Genomic DNA, 14,206 nt, shown 5'->3' with positions numbered 1-14,206 from the left:
TGTGGGAGAGCCCACCACCTCCCCAGGTAATTTGTTCCATTGTGGTTTTGCTCTAACAGTCAGGAAGTTTTTCCTGATGTTCAGCCAGAATCTGGCTTCCTGTCACTTGAGCCCATTATTCTGTGTCCTGCACTCTGGGATGATTGAGAAGAGATCCTGGCCTTCCTCTCTGTGGCAACCTTTCAAGGAGTTGAAGAGCGCTATCATCTCTCCCCTCAGTCTTCTCTTCTCAAGGCCAAACATGCCCAGTTCTTTCAGTCTCTCCTCATAGGGCTTTGTTTCCAGTCCCCTGATCATCTTTGTTGCCCTCCTCTGAACCCTCGCCAGTTTGTCTGCATCCTTCTTCAAGTGTGGTGCCCAGAACTGGACACAGTACTCCAGATGAGGCCTAATCAGTGCTGAGTAAAGGGGAACTAATACTTCCTGGGATTTGGAAGCTATGCTTCTATGAATGCAGCCCAAAAGAGCATTTGCCTTTTTTGCAGCCACATCACATTGTTGGCTCATCTTCAGCTTGTGATCGACAATTCCAAGATCCTTCTCGCTTGTCTTGTCGTTGAGCCACGTATTCCCCATCTTGTAACTGTGGTTTCTTTTTCCTAGGTGCAGAACTTGGCATTTATCCCTATTAAATGTCATTCTGTTGTTTTCTGCCCAGCGCTCCAGTCTATCCAAATCACTTTGAATTTTGTTTCTGTCTTCCAAAGTATTAGCTATCCCGCCCAATTTGGTGTCATCTGCAAATTTGATCAGCATTCTCTGCACCTCCTCCTCCAAGTCATTAATAAAGATGTTGAAGAGCACTGGGCCCAGGACCGAGCCCTGCGGTACCCCACTCGTTACCTCTCCCCAGTTTGAGAAGGTCCCATGGATAAGCACTCTTTGAGTCCAATTCTGTAGCCAACTGTGGATCCACCGGATCACTGTTTCATCTAGCCCACTTTGAGCTAGTTTGCTCATCAGGAGATCATGGGGCACTTTGTCGAACGCTTTGCTGAAGTTGAGGTATATTATTAGAAGGTTCCAAACAAACTAATTTTGACCCTTTTGATGCTTTGTAGTCACTATGGATGCTATTTAAAAATAGTTTTTAAATCGGAGGGCGGGGATGCCGAAGGGTGTGTGTGCAGCCTGCGTGTGTGTGGGGAGAAAATGGCCCCCGGACCTCCTGAAGTTGCCCACCCATGACTTACGAGTTACTCCATTATTCAGGACCTTAGTGATGAAATGCACCTGCACATCCTTTACTTTCCATGAAACTGGCTGGTTCAGCAACACTGCATGCATTTTCTTATTCTTTTAATTGGACATATGTTTTAAATACTATTGAGTAAAGTTTTTTTTACTTTGAGCTAGTTTGCTCATCAGGAGATCATGGGGCACTTTGTCGAAAGCTTTGCTGAAGTTGAGGTATATGATGATATGATATGATGATATAATACAGCATTCCCACGGTCCACAAGGGAGGTTACTTGATAAAAAAATTAGATCAGATTCGTCTGGCAGGATTTGTTCTTGACAAATCTATGTTGGCTTTGAGTAATCACTGCATTGTTTTCAAGGTGCTCACAGATCGATCACTTTATCATCTGCTCCAGAATTTTCCCAGGGATCGATGTCAGACTGACTGGTCTGTAGTTCCCAGGTTCCTCCTTTGTGCCCTTTTTGAAGTTAGGGACAACATTAGCCCTCCTCCAGTCATCTGGCACTTCCCCCGTCCTCCATGATTGCTCAGAGAATAGACAGCAGTTCTGAGAGTTCTTCTGCCAGTTCCTTTATTACTCTAGGATGCAGTCCATCTGGCCCTGGAGATTTGAACTCCTTCAAAGTAATGAGATGTTCCTTGACCATATGCCTGTCCATCTCCAGCTGCAATCCTGCCCCTTCAGCCTGTACTTCACCTTTGCCAGGGGGGTCATAGAGCCTCTTTTGGGAGAAGACTGAGCCAAAGTAGGAACTGAGCACCTCTGCCTTTTCTTTGTCATCTGTTATCGTTTTGCCATCCTTATTTAATAGCTGAACAACCATTTCTTTCCTCTGCCTTTTACTATGCACGTCGCTGAAGAAAGCTTTTTTGTTGCTTTTAGCATCCCTCACTAGCCTCAGCTCATTCTCAGCTTTAGCCTTCCTGACACCATCCCTGCAATTCTGTGCTACCTGCCTGTACTCTTCCTTTGTTGCTTGGCCTTCCTTCCACTTCCTATGTGTGTCCTTTTTTGTTTTCAGGTCATCTCTAAGCTATTTGTGAAGCCACATTGGCTTCTTCTGTTGTCTTCCACCTTTTCTTCTTGTTGGAATTGTTTGTAATTGTGCCTTGAGAATTTCCTTTTTTAAAAGCTCCCACCCATCTCGGACTCCTTTTCTCGTTAGCGTCGCTTGCCATGGGACCTTACTGATCATTGTTCTGAGTTTATTAAAATCAGCTTTCCTAAAATCCAGGGTATGCGTTTGACTACACTCGGCTTTTGCTTCTCTTAGAACCAAGAACTCAAGTGCAACATGGTCGCTTTCCCCCAGAATTCCTGTAACTGCTACTTGATCCACTAAGTCATCTCTGTTGGTTAGGATCAAGTCAAGGATAGCCCATCCTCTAGTTCCTTCCTCTACTTTCTGTAGGAGGAAGTTATCCGCCACACAAATCAGGAATTTCCTGGAGGGGCCATGTTTTGCAGAAAGCTTGGGGCATAACCAGGAGTGGATCTTTACATGGAGGGACTGTGGGCCTCATTCAGTTCTGGCACTCAAACCAAATTCCTGGGCTCAGAACTCTTTGATTCAAAGTGGGTATCTTTTGCACCAGGTTCCATTTAGTGGATCTTGGGGTGCTAGTAAAAAGAATCATGGAATAGTAGGGTTGGAAGGGGCCTATAAGACCACTGAGTCCAACCCCTGAAGAACTGAAGTAGATCCCACAAGCCTGCAGTCTGCCTCCCCATTTTGTAACTTGGAAAAGATACAGCAAGTTCTTGGTGCTCAGATTTAATAACTGCCAGTTGGGTACACACAGAGGCATCTTCCTGGGCATCTCACCTTCTTTCACATTAAGGTTCTACCTCTGGGAGGGGAATGAAATGACCCCTGAGGACCAACAGGACACTCCAGTGCACTGAGAACTGAGGGCAACCACCCCCAACCTAGTGTTCTCTACTGGCCAGGCTGGCTGGGGGAGACAGGAGTGGTACTCCAACACATCCAGATGGCACAAGCTTGGAGGAGGTTTGCCTAGTGCTCATATTTACAGCAGCCTCAGTTTCCCTTCTGCAGGCTGTGATTTTATGTTACCCGAGCATCATCACCCCCCACCCCTCATTCTACACTCACTAAAGGAGCAATCCTATTGGGATAGGTGGACAACTGCCTATGCAATGCAGGGCAGGCAGAGCGAATCTTCTCCTCTGCGCTCTGGCTGCCCTGCATTCATGGCTGGATGGCAGCAGGGAGGTGGTTTTCCGGGAACAAACCTCAGAGCGTGGGCTCCAAGGTCGGTTCCTGAAAACCAAACAATCCTATGGCCGTCTGGCTGCTGTCTAGCAGCCATAGGATTGCGCCTTTACATCCTGCAGAGCAGTGTTTTTTTCCCATTTACCCAGCTACGCATGTAACAGCAGGGCATTCTCGGTCTCCTCTCTAATCATCTGGGTTCTGCTGTGGTAGGTGAAGATAGAGGTAGTTCAAATATTTCACACAAAGGAGTCCAATAATTCATTAAGTACAACTTGGAACTGTAGTGCAGGGGTTGGGGGGAATCAAACTGCTGGTAGTGTTCGTAGTATTCATTGGATGTGTGTAAAGCCCTTGTGGCTCTGCATTTTCTGACTGCTCTGAAAGGCAGAGGGCATAACATGAGAGGAGTGATTACTGACCACTTTATCCTTTTGTAGAAAAGTTCCATTTCAGTAAATCTTAAACTTCTATAACAGACTTGATCATCAAGCCAAACTGACTCACAATGGCCTTCAGCAGGATCAACTTGCCCTTATCTGAAACAGCGCAGGAGAAGCATGGAGGCTGGTAGGTGCTACAGGCCGCCCTATCCTATTATCTCCCACCAGTATCCTCTATGAGACCATCAGAACAAAGACCTGCCATCTCGATTCACAAGCAGGCAGGTGACAATCTGCGCAAAATGCAGGTAGCCAGAGGCACTGAAGCATCCGTTTTCTTCCCCTCTTCAGCCTCGATAAGCTTTCAACAGCTGGCCTGCAATCACCAGCCTTTGTATCTCACTGGTTCCTTCGTAGATCTCTGTGATCCGAGCATCACGGTAGTGGCGTTCTGCTGGCATCTCTGTCACATAGCCCATCCCTCCCAGGATCTGGATCGCCTGAAATAAAAGCATCCAACCATCACCCGTGGAATTGGGCCCTCCCCAGGAAGCTGTACCTACAGTGCTAGAGCAGCTTCCCCAACCTGGTGACCCCCAGATGTACTGGAATACACTTCCCAACATCCCCCAGCTGGTAAGGCCAATGGCACATCAACACATCTGGAGGGTGCCAGGTTGGGGAAGGCTGCTCAACAGGGTGGGTACGAAGGTGGAGACTGGAGGACGGAAAGATAACATTACACTAGCAGCTACCACATGGGCAGTAAGTTTGCCACAGTCATTTAAGCCCTGCACACGCACAGAAGCTGCTGAGGTCTTTCCCAGTAAGGAGGACAGAAGAACCAGAGGGCCAGAACTTGGTGGTTTGCTGCTTGTAAACTCCTGCAGCCCCACTTGACAGGAAGAGGAGAGTTTCTTGCAGAAAGCTCTTCTTACGTCCTGTTAGGTACTGAGGCACAGCTGCCTTCAAGAGAAGCTTACCTGATGGGAAATGGAAGTTGCAGCCTCTGATGCAGACAGCTTGGCCATCGCGGCTTCCTGTTTGAAAAGAAACAGGGCAGGGGAAGTGCTCCACAGCAGGCAAAGCCGCTCCCCGCCCCGCCCCGCCTCCCTGCTGCTTGAGGGGGCCACCAGCATCCTAGTCCTGGCTTGCCCAGTTTGCCAGACTGGGGCCTGATATACACAAAGGCAAATGCTCCCCAGGTTATTTCTGGGGCGCCTGCCAGAAGTCCGTAGCTGTGGCAATAAGGATTACCTTTGTGTAGGGCTTGCCGTTGTCCTTCAGCATGGCTGCTCTCCACGTCAGCAGGCGCGCGCTCTCGAGGGCCAGGGCCATATCAGCCAGCTTGAACTACAAACATGGAACACCCCGTGGTTGAATAAGCCCTTCCACGGACATTCTACACGTTGATCAAACTAACAAGAACTTAATAGGGAGCATCGCATCAATCGCATCACATCAATTATATATTATAACACTACACGAGGTGGCCCTACCATGGCGTGAGGGAAGGCAGATGCCCTCCCTTGGAGATGTTAGCTGCCGTTAAGGGAAGGAGTGGAAGACAGACAGACCCATTTAACAGAGAACTGTGCATTGGGACATTCTCCTGTGCATTTCTCCCCACTGAAACTAACGCCCATTCTCTTGTGCATTTCCCTTTCATTTCAATAGGGCTTGTGCAGGAGACCTTTTCCAATGGATTGTGCCCCATGTTACTTAGTGGCAGGGAGGGGGTGTGTGTGCCCTTGGGAGTTTCTGGCACCAAAAATGACTTGGGCCAGCCCCAAATGGGGAGGCCCTTGCCTTTTGGGTGAGACTGACCAACCACGGTTGCCCTGATTCAAGTCACGCAGCTCACAGAATCGTAGTTCTGCAGCCTCATGAGCCAAGTTGTCATTTGGCAAGTCCCTCTCCAAAGAGAACACAGCAAGCAGCGATCTTGGCTGGAGCCACTGACACAATGAGAGGCGCCTCATCCTTCTATGGAAGAGATCTGACATGCTTCCATTAAACACAGAGACTCCTGACACAGCCTTCTTCCCCAGTACCTGGATGGCTTGCAGCCTAGTAATAGGAGAGCCAAAGGCCATCCTCTTCTCAGAGTAGTCCACAGCACAGTCTAGGGCTGCCTGGGCAATTCCTAAGGCCTGGGAGGCAATTCCAATCCTGCCAGAGTCTAGGGTTTGCTGAAAGGAAGATGAAAAAACAAACCACAGTAAACTTGGGCACATGAGCCATAGCGGGAAGGGAAGTCATCACTATACTTCTGTCACTGTGTCTCAATCGCCACCACCTTGTTCCAAGACAGTCATAGAACATTAAAGAAATAGACACACTTTGCAGAATACAGGCAGTTGGTAGTGAAGTACCAGGTGGGGCAGTTTGAATCTTACCCCCACAGTGGACAGACCCACACTACAAGCTTCCATTGTTTTATAGAGTTTAAGCTATCATGGCTTCCGCAAAGATTCCCACAAACTGTCATTTTGGTGAGGATGCTTAAAAAACCTGAGTTCCCCTCACAAAACTACAGTTCTCACAGTTCCCTTGAGAGAAACTGTGCGTGCATGCGTGCGTGAGCATGTGTATAAAACATTAAGCCAGTTTAAGTGTAAGGTAGATTAAGCCTCCAGGCTTCACAGCTGCTCCTGTTTCCAGGAGAGGATAGCATACAGTACTCCAGGTATTCTGACCTGCAAGAAGCATCCATGAAGGGAATCTGAGCTCTGAGAAAGTGACACCTGTAGTTCCCAGAGGACATGCTGCTCTGTGGGGAATGGAAGGGCATAAAGCAGCCTTCCCCAGGAAATGGCACCCTCCAGTTGCGCTGGACGACAACTCCCATTATCCCTGGGGATGATAGGAGTTGTAGTCCAACATACCTGGAAGGCACCAGGCTGGAGAAGGCTGGCATAAAGATGAGTGGTAAATGAAAAAATAAGCCAGCAGGGAGGACCGTCAGAACAATCTAATCACATGCGGTCTAGAACCCTTGTAGATTAGGCATTTTCTCTTCTCAAAGAACTACAGACAAGCTCATAAAGTGCCTTTTCCAGAAAAAAAAGCTGCACCTTCCATATTGAAAACATGGGAAACCCCACAGAAGAAGTCCATGGCTGGAAAAGAATGGATAAACCAGCCCTTCTCTTTAGAGTCTCCCAGGTCATGGAAATTACATTCACTTTCCCACCAGGCACTGTTTGACTTCAGAAAGATCTACAGAGGAGTGTGTGTGTGTGGGGGGGGGGGGGGGGAATGACCTTAGGAAGGCAGAGATCTGGGTGGTGTTGGAAGATGCCCTCCTACCCTTCCAACAACATTATAAAGCAGAGTGCCAGCAATACAGCAAAAAGGATGAGACAAGGGTGGAGAGAGCAGAGGCACGCCTCCTTTCTGTGCACGCAGGCAGTGCCAGTGTCCAATCACACTCGCTCCTTGTATCTACAATTCACTCACCATGGCAATTTTGAAGCCCATTCCCTGCTCCCCCAGGAGGTTGGCCTTGGGAATGCAGCAGTCCTCGAAGATCAGGTTGGCCGTAGACGATGCTCTGATCCCCAGCTTGTCTTCTTTCTTCCCCAGGGACAGACCAGGGGTTGGCATGGGAACAAGGAAGGCACTAATGCCCTGCAACAGAAGGACAACATCCACAACCGTCCACACAGAAAGAGGGAGGCCCAGCCGCATGACGTGCGACCCACCAGACGTGGCTCAAAAGGCCTGCTATTTCTCTTGCCTGCCTGGGACTTCAAGGACAGGAAGCGCTGGCAGAGCAGCAGAGGAAGCGCATAGAATCACAGAGCTAGAAAGGACTGTGGAGGTCACCCCCTTCAGCCCCCTGCTCAGCGAAGGATCTGCGTCCCTGACAGTTTGGCCCCCATCAAACCTCTCCTTGACTACCTCCAGCAAAGGAGAGCCTGCCACCCCAGGAGGCAGGCTGCGCCACTGCCAAACAGCTCTTACTGTTAGGATGTTTCTCCTAACATTTAGCCAAAATCTGCTTCCCTGCAACTTCCACCCATTGGTTCTAGCCCTACCTCCAAAAGCAGCAGAGAACAAGCCTGCCCATCATATACTGGAAGGCAGCTATCATGTCTCCCCTTAATGTTCTCTGTGCTAAACATAGCCGGTTTGGTCAACCATTCTTCACAGGACTTGATCTCCTCATCCAGGTCACACTCCCTCTGGCCACGTTCCAGTCCGTCAATGTCCTTCCTATGTGGATCCCAGAGCTGGGGGCAGTTGACCAGAACTACAATGTTTTGTGATCTGGACACCAGGATCCTGTTAATGCAACCTAAGCGAATGCTTGGCGAACACCGCACCCACCTTGTGTTTCAGGGACTTGTCCGTGGTTGCAAACACCACCGTTGCAGAGGCATCCCAGGCACTGGTGATCCAGGCTTTGGTGCCATTCAAGACCCATTCATCACCGATGAGCCGGGCAACCGTTGAAGCAGCGCCTGCATCGCTGCCGTTTCCTTGGCAAGGCATCATGCAAGATAAAATCAGAAAGATGCCTGACCTGAAGGCAAGATGCTCTGCTGTTGCTCCACCCTCGGAACAGGTCTGAGGCTGTGAGGCCCCATCGTACATTACTCTCCTTTAGCCAGCTCTCGTGCCTCAGGTGACAATGATCTAAAAGGCCCACCTATGAGTGAGCAGAGCCCGGGCTAAACTCCACAAGTTTGATGTAATTATGGAACGTGGCTCATGGCTGTTCATTCGGGACCAATGCTGTGGAGATGCTGGGGCTGCCAGGGACCGCAGAGACCTAGTCCTGCCCCAGCAGGAATTCAGACTGTCATGCAACACCCTTGCAGCATCATTTCCCTAGTTCATTATGAAGGCATATAACATAGTTATTATGTAATTATGTTATGGAGGTTCTCTATGACTAGAGAAATGATTAAACAAAACAGAAAGCAAATAATTGCATAATTTATGAAGGTCATAACATGGCTTGCCTTGTAGTTACACAATATTTTAAGCACAGAATACACACAGTGCTGCTGACAACAGATGCACATTCCAATTCCCTGCCCCTCCTTCCCCAGTTTTTCCAGACCTTTAAGATCAGGTATCCAGCCAGGGCTGGGTAGAGCAGAGACACCCATTCAATTTGGGCGAAGCCACAACCTTCTCTGAGCTGGCCACCTTACAGGCCACAGAAGCACCCGAACACCCGAGTTACCTGGTTCACTTAGGGCAAAGCAGCCTATTTTGTCCCCACTGGTGAAGGGAGCAATCCATTTGTGCTTCTGCTCTTCAGATCCAAACTTCAAAATTGGTCCTAAATAGAGGGACTGAAAAGACAAAATGGCCCTCTGTAAATCTCCTAATTACAAGCCACCGTGACCAGAAGGCCAAGCAACCCACTGCCATCAGGTCTGCCCCTCAGAAGAGAGAACTGCCCTCGAGATGGAGGAAAAGAGACTACTGGCCCAGATGAACAGCCCCAGGTGACCTTACGTTATTCACACTCATGACAACACCCGTGGATGCACAGCCTCGGCTGATCTCTTCCACGGCAATGGAATATGCCAGGTAATCAAGCCCTGCTCCTCTGTACTTCTCAGGTACATCCATTGCTAGGAGGCCAAGACTCCCCATTTTCTTGATCTGGAAAGAGGGGGCAGGTGATGTTACAAAGCTGACTACGAGAAAAGACAGTGTCAGTGAAAACAATGTCCCAGCTAAAAACTAAGTTAAAGCTGCAGAATCTGGGTAACATTTATTATTTACTTTAAAATGTGTCAGCCACCTTTCCAAAGAACCTGTGCTCAAGACAGCTTACCAATAAGCCTAATAAGTACAAAATAAATAAAATACAATACAAATGAAGTCATGCGTAAGAACATGGGGGTAGGCACCGTCACAGTGGCTCCTTGTTCACATGTATATGCAAACTTGCTTGTGTACATGTGTCAAGAGGAGTGCGGGAATGAAGGGGCCTTTTCTAAAGGTGTGGCGCCTGGCATGGCAGATATCTGCCCCATGCTTCAACAAAGTGGGGAATAGCTGTGACTGGCCCAAAGTCACCCAGTGAACTTCATGGCTGAGTGGGAATTCGAACCCTGGTCTTTCCAGTCCCAGTCCAACACTTTAACCACTTTAAGGAAGTGGATATGAACAAAATAATGAGGTTGTGCTTGATTCGGGCAGCACCGAGATCCAGAACCTAGTCAAACATCCTAAAGTTCAAAGGGATCAGGGCATCAGTCTCAGTACAAATGCTCCTCTACTTGGCAAGCTTTGGGATTGCAACAGGCCTTTCTCAGCCAGCCAGGATGCTGGACAAGGGGCAGGTGTCACCTAGAGAGGAGTCACATATACCTGCTCTGCAGGAAAGCGATGCTCCTTATCCAGCTGAGCAGAGATGGGAGCCAGCTCCTTTTCAGCAAAGTCCCTGCATGTCTGGCGAAGCATCTGGTGAGTCTCTGGCAATTCCACCATCTGGTAAACAGTGTGAAGCTGTCGCATACATTTAAACGTCCAAGCTGCAAAGGAAAAAGCATGAGGAGGTGGGCGTAAAAGACCCTCCATTCTGGCCCAGGGGATCTGTGCCATGCTGCTAAACAGTGCCAAGAATGGCCAAAAAAGCCGCAATTGAAGTTTGTCAAGGGCTTGCAAGATTTTTTGAGGCACCAGCTCCTGAATGAGTAGAAGAATAACCCAACCAGCCTAGGTGGCAGTCCTGAGACTTCCCCTTTCCAGCACGGGGTGAGGAAGGTCAGGGTTAAAGACCTGAGCGAACAGAGGGAGATGAACAGCTGGCTGGTAACTCCAGTGCAGCTGCTATAATGCAACCCCCCAAACTGTTCACTTTCAGGAGCTACTTTAGTCCTTCACACTCAGTCTCTGGGACTTGTTTTACAGCACTTGCTAGAGACAGCATTATCGCTCAACTTTATAGACAAGGCAAAAGTTTAGTTGCCTGTTAAGACATGTGGCTAGTAAAGCAGAAGATAATTGCTGGGAGATGAGTTGCAACCTGAGAGGGAGCAGCACTGAACAGGCACGCAGGGGCTGCTGTCCAAGTGAGTGGAAAGGTGAAGAGAGCCCAGGCCCCTCCTGGAGCCCCTTGCCAGAGCCAAGATCGTCACAAGGCCTCAGCTGAGCTTCCCTCACCAGCCTCGACAAACGCACAGTCTGCTGTGCTCACTTGTTACCACCCCACAGCTATACAGACCCGGGGGCCCTCCCATGCCAAGTGACACCTTCTTTCCTACTTTGTGATCCTTTTCAAGCCAACCTCCCCTGCTGCCGGTTCCCTTCAGCCCTTCACGGATGCGCTTTTGCTCCTATTTCAAGCTGCTTCTGGGCAGGAGCAAACATCCCAGAGCTGCCCTGAGATGGCCATGCGCCAGAGTGCAGGAGCTGCGCCCCACGATGCCTTTGCGATGGCACACAGGCAGGGCGAGGTGCAGTGGGTGCCATTGCACTGGGGCCCCTCACAAATACTGCAACTCTCCAAGGGTCTTCATGGCCTTCCTGGGGGGCCCTTGCATGGCCCCTTCTTCTAGCCCCCAAACACCTCCTGTTGGCGCTGGCTGCCTGGGCACCCCCCCCCACATCTGGGCGTGCTCCAGTGCCCGATGCATGTTGGAGGAGGGGGGCTCTATACATTACTCAGTGGTGAGGCTCTCTGCACGAGCGCAGGGGCGCTCTTACTGTTTCATGAGAGCTGCCCTGTCTCGTTAACCCCTAGAGCCCCCCCCCAGGCGCCTCTGGGGCTCGCCAGCAGGACACACCAGTGGCCCACCCCCCCCACCTGCGGCCAGCCTGGTGGAGTCAAGGCCTCTGCGTGCGGGGGCGGCCTCTGGCCCCCCTGCTGCAGCCAATTCTGCCCCGCCCTGCTGGCACCGAAGGGCCCTCCTGCAGCACTCAGGCCTGGCACCCGGGCCGACGCGGCTGCTGAGCGAGGAAGAGGTGGTGGGCTCTCCCACACCTGGGGAGGCGGCGGGCTCTCCCACCCTGGAGGCCTTCAAGGCGAGGCTGGGCAGCCACCTGCCAGGGATGCTCTGACTTGGACGCCTGCATTGAGCAGGGGCTGGACTCGATGGCCTCGGAGGCGCCCCCCAACCCTGCCGTTCCATGATTCTGTGAAGCGCGGCGAGAGCCCGGCTGCCCCCTCCCCAGCCCGGCGAAGGCCTCGGGCGCCTGCCTCGGCAAGCGCCCCGCTCCGCAGCCCTCCGCGGCTCAGCTGCCCGCTTCCCCTCAGGAGGCCGCGGCCCCGCAGGAGCCACCGCCCGCCCCGGCGCGGGCCAAGCGGGCGCGCCGGGGCGGCGCAGAGGGGGAGCCGCCGCCTCCGCGCCTCACCTCCGCCGGCGGAGCCGCCGCGCCAGGCCAAGAGCGCCGCCGCCATGCCGGGGCAAGGACGAAGGGCCGCCCCGCGGGCCCGCCCCGGCCCTCCTCAGCCCCCCGCGCCTGGCTCCGCCCGCCGCCCCGGCGCCCGCCCGCCCCGCGGCGGCGGAGGGCGGGCCGCTGGCAGCGCCTCCCTCCGCTCGGGGCCGCCGGCCGCGGCCTGGCGCCCGCCCCTCGCGGCCTGCCGGCCCGGCGCGTGGCCCAGCGCCGCCCGGCTTCGGCCAGCCTCGAGCGGCCTGAGGCGCTCCCGCCGCAGGGCGCCGTGCCCAGTCGGGCCCTGTGGCCCGGCAGGGGCGCGGGGCTGCTCTGGGGGGCGCGCAGGCGGGGCGGCGGCGCCGAGCCAGGCGGGCTCGCAGGAGCCGGGCGAGAGCCGTTGGTCGCCGGGCCGGGGCGGGCCGCCCCGGCAGGCCGCGGCAGCGAGGGCCTGTGCCGGACGCGCCGCCGCCGGCCCCGCCTCGGGCTCGTTGAAGTACCTCGGGGGAGCTGGCGGGGGAGCCGCGGCGAGCGGCGACCCGCGCCTCCCCGCCCCGGGGCAGCCGCGCCCTGGCCAGGCGCGAAGCGGGACAGCCGTCGCCATATCCGCCTGGGGCTGTGGGGGAGCCTGAGACGCGGCTCTGCGGTTCTCCCGCGGCCCGGGCTGCCCCCGAAGCAACACGGCTGTGCGGCGGTCTGGAGCCCGGGCAGGGGCGCCGCCGCCCCTCGCCCGCACGGGGTTACGCGTTTCGCAGGGGACAGGAAGCCGGCCCCGGCCGAACAGCGGGAAAGGCTTCCCGGCTGTTGGAGCAGCGCGACAGCGGAGCCCGTTCGCCCAGCGTGGCTGGCTGACCAGCCCGATGGGCGATTAGTGAATGTGATGGATGGATGGGTAGATAAACATTCCCCAGAGAGGCGGTGGGCTCTGCCATCCTGGAGGCCTTCAAGACGAGGCCGGACAGCCCGCTGTCGGGGATGCTCTGGCCTGGATTCCTGCACGGAGCGGGGCGTTGGACGCGATGGCCTTGTGGGCCCCTCCCAACCCCACTATGCTGTGCTTCTGTGATAAGTACACCTGCACAAGCTCCGAGATTAGACCTACGCAGCAACAGCATAAGCAAGTGGAGCAATTCAGCATACATTAGCCCTATCTTGTAGACAAGCTTGTCAGTAAAAACAAAAGCATACTCACTAAACTGGAGTTTTCCAGTTTAGGGTACATCTTGATCCCCAAACGATTTGTGGTTATCAGTTCTACACACACAACTCCTTCTACACTCTCCATGCAGCTCTCTCGCTTGGCCTTCATTTAGTTCACCTTGCTTTGCAACACTTTTACCACACTCTGGTCTTGAGACAGACCTTAGGTCCTGCTTCCTATCGCTATACTTTCTGATACTTTTCCACAAGCCAGCTTTCCCCAACCTGGTGCCCTCCACACTTTGCCCCTTTTCGTCTTACTAGACTCACACCTCTAGCTCCATCATTCTTTGAATTTCTTCATATTCTGCTTGTCATATTCATATTCTATCTCCAGATCTACACACTCTGACCCTCTGTAATCTGTCAGAACCATTTGACGGGTAGGACTTTCTGCTGAGTGATGTGCATACGGCTTACCAGTATAGGCACGCTGCCCAATGCACATACTCCTTGTTGCACTAGCATTAAATCTAGCGCTAAGTGATTTTATATTGATATTCCTGCAATGCCATCTACTTGCCTCTGTAGGGCTGCTAAAGCATCTGCAGCTGACTTTCCCAAAATTTCAAGAGCAGGTGACATGTTGACAATAGCCTTCTCTACACACCTAGCCCTGGGAGGAATATGCAGACAGCTTGGTGGATGTTGAACCTCATTCAACTACGGGGTTCTGAGCTTTCCTTCAGGCCGTCTGGGTTTTATCATTTTCTCCATGGTGACAATATAAGGAGTCCTGGACTTGAAATCCTGGAACCAGTAACCCATAGTACATGTATACCTGACCAATCGGGAGACAGAGTTTTGTATGCATACCTTCCACACAACCAACGCAA

General features: G+C 52.5%; 1 protein-coding gene across 2 annotated transcripts; it reads right to left on the bottom strand.

Annotated features, from left to right (window-relative positions):
- Positions 1-1,305: 1,305 nt before the first annotated feature.
- On the bottom strand, positions 1,306-12,248 carry ACADS (acyl-CoA dehydrogenase short chain). 2 transcript variants are annotated; one of them, XM_084819889.1, is made up of 10 exons: positions 12,153-12,248; positions 10,167-10,330; positions 9,303-9,452; positions 9,025-9,136; positions 8,160-8,311; positions 7,287-7,457; positions 5,879-6,016; positions 5,082-5,177; positions 4,808-4,864; positions 1,306-4,324 (listed from the first exon to the last, which is right to left on the bottom strand). In XM_084819889.1, the coding sequence occupies exons 1-10, from the start codon at positions 12,196-12,198 to the stop codon at positions 4,172-4,174; spliced, it is 1,239 nt and encodes a 412-aa protein (XP_084676015.1). In that variant the 5' UTR covers positions 12,199-12,248; the 3' UTR covers positions 1,306-4,171. The 2 variants fall into 2 exon arrangements, with proteins under 2 accessions (XP_084676015.1, XP_084676016.1); XM_084819890.1 differs by lacking the exon at positions 12,153-12,248 and having other exon boundaries at positions 10,167-10,504.
- Between the last annotated feature and the right edge of the window lie 1,958 nt (positions 12,249-14,206).

This window comes from Heloderma suspectum, chromosome 13 (assembly GCF_057233095.1).
Source record: "Heloderma suspectum isolate Gila_16-S chromosome 13, 16-S_ref, whole genome shotgun sequence".
In the NCBI taxonomy this organism is placed as follows: Eukaryota; Metazoa; Chordata; class Lepidosauria; order Squamata; family Helodermatidae; genus Heloderma; species Heloderma suspectum.
The sequence above is the reverse complement of the archived record's forward strand: the minus strand, read 5'-3'. Positions and strand labels throughout refer to the sequence as shown.